This window comes from Hipposideros armiger, unplaced genomic scaffold (assembly GCF_001890085.2).
Source record: "Hipposideros armiger isolate ML-2016 unplaced genomic scaffold, ASM189008v1 scaffold_0, whole genome shotgun sequence".
Lineage (NCBI taxonomy): Eukaryota > Metazoa > Chordata > Mammalia > Chiroptera > Hipposideridae > Hipposideros > Hipposideros armiger.
This window is the reverse complement of record NW_017731350.1, coordinates 2955938-2962886: the sequence shown is the minus strand read 5'-3', so window position 1 is coordinate 2962886 and position 6949 is coordinate 2955938. Positions and strand designations below refer to the sequence as shown.

The window sequence follows — 6949 nt, the reverse complement described above, 5'->3', positions numbered from 1 at the left end:
GTGTGTGTGTGTGTGTGTGTGTGTGTGTGTGTGTGTGTGTGTGTGATCCTCATGAGAGAGTGGTCATCTCCTCCCCCATCCAGCCCCTTCCTCCCCGTAGCTGTACCCTTCCTCCTAGAGGATCAGGAAGCAGACACAGACTGAGCCATATGGAAGGAACTGACACCAGTATTAGGGGGACAGACTCTTGAGAGGACTCAGATCTGAGAATAGCACCCTCCCCACCTTGAGGGCCCTGGCCACTCTCGGGCCCCCACACCTACTTCCTGGCTCTGCTGAATAACCTTTGAGATGGGCCTCAGGAGGAAAGGATTCTAGAGCGGGGTCCTGAGTGAGGAAAGGTAGGTCCTGGAGCGGTGACATGTGGGAAGCAGGGCCGGAAGCTTTACCTGGGCTCTCCGAAGCAAGCTCAGGAGCCCTGTATCTGTGCAGCTGCTGCGGATGGGCCCCCAGGTCCCGTCAGTCCCACAAGTCCTCTTCACCATGCCCGTTCTGTTCACGGAACATGGGGCCTGTGCCTCATGGCCAGCCTTGGTGACATTCCAGGCAATAGCTGAGGAGTCCTCAGGGCAGGTAGTGTCTCCATCTGAAGAAGGATACCAGAGAGGGCTCAGCAGCCGCAGTCTAGCCCGGAGCCTGTCCTTGGGCAGAAACCCATGCAGGCTCTGGAGCCTGGCCCTGGTGCCTGGTGCAGGGAAATGTCAAGGAGGAGCTCCCAGGGCAAGCAGGTGAGAGAGAGGTCGGCCAGCTGGACCTCAAGCCCCACGTACCCTGGATGATGGTGACAGAGACAGGGACCTTGAGAGGGGTCAGTCCTGGGCTCTGTAGGTCACAAGTGTACGTGGTGTCGGCTGTAGGGCAGTGCTGAACGGCCAGCACCAGGCACTGGTCTCCTGGTGTGTTGAATACGAAGGCTGAGGGTGAGCGAGAGAAGGAACAGTCATGGGCCAGGAACGGACCTAGAGCCCAGCCGGCCCAGAGATGCCGCTTCTGTCTTTCTAGCAATTTCAGAAGCACATGAAGCAGTGGGGAAGAGCCGAGTGGTATGAGGGCATCAAACTACTGAAAGCAGGGCTTGGATTTTTGGAGAAGGGCACTGTGGGGGTCTCTAAGTAGCCTGGGGACTTGAAGCCACAGTTTCCTCATCTGTAAAATGGGGCTATCATCAAAACCAACCTCACAGGGTGTATTGCAATAGTTGAACAAGAGTGTGTGGATAAAAGCATTTCACAAAAAAATGATCTACTCTCATATGGTTATTGATGTACTGATAGAATTGGGATTGTTCTATGGGGTAAAATCAGTGTTGGACTTGGACCCAGAACTCTCAGAATGAACTGCAGCCTCTGCTTCCGGTGAGCTGGAGAGCCAGCTGCCTAGAGGAGACTAGCTGTCCCACCTTTCCCTGACCCCAGACAGCCAACCCCTTTCCATACCTTTGCTGTCTGCTCCAGGGCTCCAAGAAGCCGAGTAGCCCAGGTGTGTGTTGGGGATGCAGCAGCTTAGCTGGAAGCCAGAGGAGGTGGCACAGGAGATGGAGAGCTGGTCTGGAAGTCGAGCCACGTCTGTCGCCTGCAGGGGCACCCTCACCATGTGGTACAGCTCCCACCTGAATCCCTGGGCCTCAAAGCAGCACATGTACTCACCTGCAGACACACACCTGCTGTACCTCCTGGCTCCTCCGGCTCCCACCTGTGCCACAGAATCCCTGCTGCTTCCCAAGCCACACCCTAGGCTGACCTTCCTGGTCCAGCTTCTGCTAAACCCCAGCAAGGAAGATCCCTGTCCCCAGAAAGATTTCTAGGAGGAAGAAGAGATCTAGAGAAAAGGATCCTGACCCCATAGCCATGAATTCTAAGGTGAACCCCTCTCCCTCTAGTGGGTGCGCTTTCTGCATCACCCTCTGCCATTTCGACAGTTTGAAGAGAAGCACGACCTGTTCTCAGTTGAAATCAAAATCATATTTTCAGCATTCTCCCCTTATAATTTTGCACATCAATAGGCCACTTAGCCTTTGTTTCCCAGAATGAATAAATGGAAAGATGAAAAAGGAAGGGAAGAGGAGGACTAAAGAAGGAAGGAGGAGAGAGGGAAGGGGAAGAGAAGAAGAGAGAAGGGGAGGGAAGCGTAGGCTGGCTACCTTCCCACTGATGGGACATGTTGCAGATGCTGAGGACAGCCTGGCCCTGGCTCGAGGTCAGGGACACATGTGCCCCTGGCTGCAGGGGGATGGGGCTGGGGCTTCCTGTGCGCCGCAGGAACCAGTTCAGGTTCGTGGTCTCCTGGCTCGTGAGGAGGGTCAGGTTCAACGTGTCTCCAGGCACCTGCAGCCAGGTGTTCAGCCTCAGGGTCCCAGGGACTGCAGGGAGGCAGGAGACAGAGGCTGCTGGGTGGGGCGGGAACTCATGGTCTTCCATGCAGCTAAGCTCTCACCGCTTCCCAGTCCTCTGAAGCCCATTCCTCCTCCCTCACTCCCTGCCTGGCGTTTTTGTTTTGTCCCTAGATGAGCATGGCTGCTGCAATCCAGCCTGGAAGGCTGCAAGCATCTGTCATTGGAAACCAACCAGGGAAACTTTCTGGCCCATGACTTCCCCTTTCCCAGCGAGGGAACTTTCTCTCCCTGTGGGTATGTTTCCAGAGCCCTGGTTTTCATTCGTCTCACTGCTCAGGTCCCAGTCTTGGGGCTTGTGATCTGTTATGGTGGCTGGCATTTTCTCCCACCCAGTGGAGCTGTTGAGCTTGGGCCAGCTGGCAGAAATACAGGAATCAGAGTGGTGGGGGGAACACAGAGGTTTCTTTCACTTGGTCCCATTGGTTTTCAAGTTCCCAACCCTCCTCACCAGGTGGCAGCAACTGGCAGTACCCAGCTTCAGTAGGGCTGAAGATGAGACAGCCACAGGGATGGTAGTTGTAGAGGGCTTGGCAAGGATGGTGATGGGAGCAGACACTGGCGTTCCACTGGTATCCAGAGAGGCAAGCACAATAGGCAAACCCATCGGGCTTGACATTGCACTCTGCGACAGAGGGAAGGGGAATAATAAGTAGGCAGGCTGCCTGAGAAAGCCAGGTAAGCAGGACCAACAACTTCCTGATGCCTGAGGGCCTCTCAGGCTGGGTATCTGGAGCAATCCCAAAGTCACAGGCACTCAGTCATGCTCACCTACCAGGGACTGCCTCCCCAGCCAGTGTTCAAAGCAGTGGAGGTAATTCTGGGCAAAGGTGTCAGGGGTGGGGATGGAGTAGTCTGCGCCTCCATGGTTTGCCCCTTGGGCCCTGGTTTAGAAGATGGCCACATGGAGTAGGAGGGGAAGGGTCTCTCTGGTGGGGGTGGGGGGGGGTGAGGAAGGAGCGGGGCCATGCAGACCCTTCAGGAAACAGGGAGAGGCTGGCAGCATCTCAGGCCAGCTGGCTGCAGGGGGACTGGGAAGGCTCTGTCCCTTCACTCTGAGCCCCCTTTATATGCAATCGGTGGCACTGAGAGGCAGGAGTCAGTAGAATTTTTCTCCCAACCTGTTGTGAGGCTGAGGCCAGTGAGAGTTCTTGGTGAAGAGGAAACCGAGGCAGGGGGCAGGGTGAAGGTTCTAGAGAGTGTCATTGACCAGGTCTCATCTGAAAAGTCCAGCTGTACATAGACGGAGACCAGGACTGCTTCTACAGGAGAGGAGGGGACAGCTGGAGAGGAGAGGCCATGAGGCCACGGGCCAGTCCCCTTTTGCCTCCCCTACCTAGCTGGTCATTGCCAGGAACCTGGAGCAGATCCCGCCTCCCATAGCCTGTCTAGGTACAGTCAGGACTCAGAAGGGTAATAACTAACTCCTCATCTAGCTATGGTACATTCAGACAGCCTGTTTCATGTCACTCTCCCAACAACCCCCATTTTACAGACAAGACTCTCAAAGACCAATGATCTTCTCAAGGCCTCACAGCTAGAGAGCCGGTGTGCAAGCCTGCCTGACCGACGCCAGATCCAGTCCTCTCTCTTTACCCACCATCCCTCCATGTGGCCTCTCCCAGTCCTTTCCACCTCATTCCCTGATCCCTCTCCTCCTCCTCTGTCCACTCACCACCTGCTCCATGCTCTTGGTTCAGTTGCTTCCCAGATTCCCCGCCAACCTGACTGGGTTCCTAGAACAGACCACAGAGGAGGGACCTTTGAGGAGAGGCTGGTGCCAAGTTCCTCCCAGGGATGCTTTCTTCCCCAGGTAGCTCAGGGGGCCAGCCTAATCTTGCATGACATGGTCTCTTTGAAGCTCCTCTTTTTGCCTGGAATCAAGCAGGTCCATCTGGAGGGGAAAGCAGGCTCCTGGCAGATGTGAGGGATGCAGCCCCAGGGCCTGAACCTAGCAACCAGGCACATCCTGGACAGTCAACATGCTTTGCTTAATTCCTTCCTGAATTTACCTGTCCCTGGGCCTCTAGGCTAATTGAAATGGCTGGACCTGGAGCCCCAGGGAAAGGGCAGGACAGAGCTGGCTGGGGCCCAGAGGCTTGGGGGTTTCTTCTGTTGCCTCCATAGGAATTGCCATGGGGGTGAGCAGAGGCAGTACCTTCCCTTAGTCTCTCATTCCTATAATTTATTCCTCAGCAATTTCTCCTTCCCTCAAAATGTTACGTGTATGTAAATATCTATCTGAAAAAGGATACGAGTGGAGACAGAGATAGAGATAGCCAACTGGGGGAAAACACACAAGAAAAATTGCAAATCTAGACCCTGCTGCCTTTCCTCAGATTCTCTCTTGTCCTCTTACCAATGGTCCCCAAACCTGGGAAGGTTTTCTTTGCTTTTCATGTTTAAATTGCAAGCTCGACTTTGGATAAAAAGAGGCTTTATCCCAAGTGCAGCAGGCATCACTGGAGTTCACAGGGACTCAAATAAAGAAAGCAAGCCATCCCCACACCCTGGAAAATACGACTGAACATGCAGAGACCTTATAACAAGCCTGTTTCTGTTTTTATACATTATTTCCTCTCCCTTCAGCCCTTTCCCCTCCAACCAATCGTTTCATCCACGCCTTGCTGCCTCTCACACCCAGAGGCCCCTATTGTCACCTCTGCAGACCTTCCCAGGGTCCTCATCCCAATCTTACTCACAGGTTGGGATGTTCGGGCAACCGGTGACCCCACAAGGGGGAAAGTCATGGCCAAGAGTAGCACAGGGGCAGCCGAACACACCATGGCTTCGGGAAGCCGTCCTCAAGAGCCCTCCCTCTCCAGCATTATGCAAATTTCCTCGGAGAAGAGCTGGCTGGACAGTGCACAGATGGGCTGGGAGGGAAGAGTGGAAGGGAGCCAGGGCCAAATTTACAGAGGAAATGCTACAGCCCGTGACTGAGACAAATGAGCAACCAGGTCACTGTGGGGCCACCTGGAGCCCACATGCCTCCATGAGAGGAGTCTGCCCAGATGGCCCCGGGGGTCTGGACTGAGGATTCAGTGAGCAGGAGAGGACTTAGGGATCCTAGTCACAACCAGCAATGTGTCGGTAAGTCAGGTTCAGTCATGTCCTCAAGGGTCTGGGAAATCTGGATTGTTCTGGAACTCCCAGGAAGCTGGATTGTTGTTCACAGTCAAGCTTAGAAAAAACCAACACTAGAGCTGATTGCTATCCTCACATAATTTCCAGATAGGCTAGAGTCTTAAGAGTAACAAAGAATCTGGAGAAATACTAGGAGAAATTAGCAAGTAATTTCACAAAATAATTTTGAAGTGGAGAATGCTTTTCTAAACAAGACACAAAACCCTGAAACCAGAAAGGAAATAAATTGTCTAAAAAGATTTAAATTGGGGATGAAAAGTATGTTAGGGTAAAAAGGCAAAAGGCAACATTTGTAGCATGATGATTGCATAAAGGGCTAATTTTCCTTTTTTCTTTTAAATTATAGTTCACATTCAATATTATATTAGTTTCAGGTGTACAGCACAGTGGTTAGCATCTATGTAAGTTAGGAAGGGGTCATCCTGTCCCCGATAAGTCTAATACCCATCTGGCACCATACGTAGTTATTACAATATTATTGACTATATTCCCTAGGCTGTACTTTACATCCCCGTGACTATTTTGTTAACTATCAATTTGTACTTCTTAATCCCTTCACCTTTTTCACCCAGTCCCCCAATCTCCCTTCAATCTGACAACCATTGGTTTGTTCACTGTATCTGTGAGTCTGTTTCTGTTTGGTTTGTTCATTTATTTTGTTCTTTAGATTCCCCATATAAGTGAGATCATGTGGTGTTTGTCTTTCTCTATCTGACTTATTTCACCTAGCATGATACCCTCTAGGTTGATCCATGTTGTCATAACTGGTAAGAGTTAATTCTTTTTTATGGTTGAGAAATATTCCTTGTATATATGTATTACTTCTTCTTTATCCACTCGTCTACTGATGGGCACTTAGGTTGCTTCCGTATCTTGGCTATTGTAAATAATGCTGCAGTGAACATAGGAGTGCATATATGTTTTCAAATTAGTGTTTGGGAATTCTTTGAACAAATACCCAGAAGTGGAACTGCTGGGTCATAAGGTAATTCTATTTTTAATTTTTTGAGGAACCTCCATACTGTTTTCCATGGTGGCTGCAGCAATTTGCAATCCCACCAATAGTGCATGAGGGTTTCCTTTTCTCCACATCCTCACCAACACTTGTCATTTGTTGATTTAAAAATGATAGCCATTCTGACAGGTGTGAAGTGATATCTCATTGTAGTTTTAATTTGCATTTCTTTGGTGATTAGTGACATTGAGCATCTTTTCATATGTCTGTTGGACATCTGTATGTCCTCTTTGAAGAAATGTCTATTTAGGTTCTCTGCCCTTTTTTTTCCTCTTTTTTAAAGATTTTTATTGGGGAATTGGGGGATGGGAACAGCGCTGGGGAGTTGGGGGAAGGGGAACAGACAAGTTGCTGTCGTTTTGTTCTTCAGTCTAGTTGTGGAGGACGTTGCTTCACTG

At 51.1% G+C, this 6949-nt stretch overlaps 1 protein-coding gene across 1 annotated transcript in view; it reads right to left on the bottom strand.

Moving 5' to 3' along the window:
* Positions 1 to 5177, bottom strand: part of ADGRF3 (adhesion G protein-coupled receptor F3) — a 21896-nt gene extending 16719 nt beyond the window's left edge. The window contains exons 1-8 of the mRNA XM_019656947.1: positions 5092 to 5177; positions 4065 to 4125; positions 3511 to 3651; positions 2841 to 3014; positions 2141 to 2359; positions 1437 to 1646; positions 771 to 914; positions 390 to 586 (exon numbers count right to left, since the gene is read on the bottom strand). Coding sequence (XP_019512492.1) covers positions 390 to 586; positions 771 to 914; positions 1437 to 1646; positions 2141 to 2359; positions 2841 to 3014; positions 3511 to 3651; positions 4065 to 4125; positions 5092 to 5175 — 1230 coding nt within the window. The 5' untranslated portion in view covers positions 5176 to 5177. The remainder of the gene's footprint in view (positions 1 to 389; positions 587 to 770; positions 915 to 1436; positions 1647 to 2140; positions 2360 to 2840; positions 3015 to 3510; positions 3652 to 4064; positions 4126 to 5091) is intronic.
* Between the last annotated feature and the right edge of the window lie 1772 nt (positions 5178 to 6949).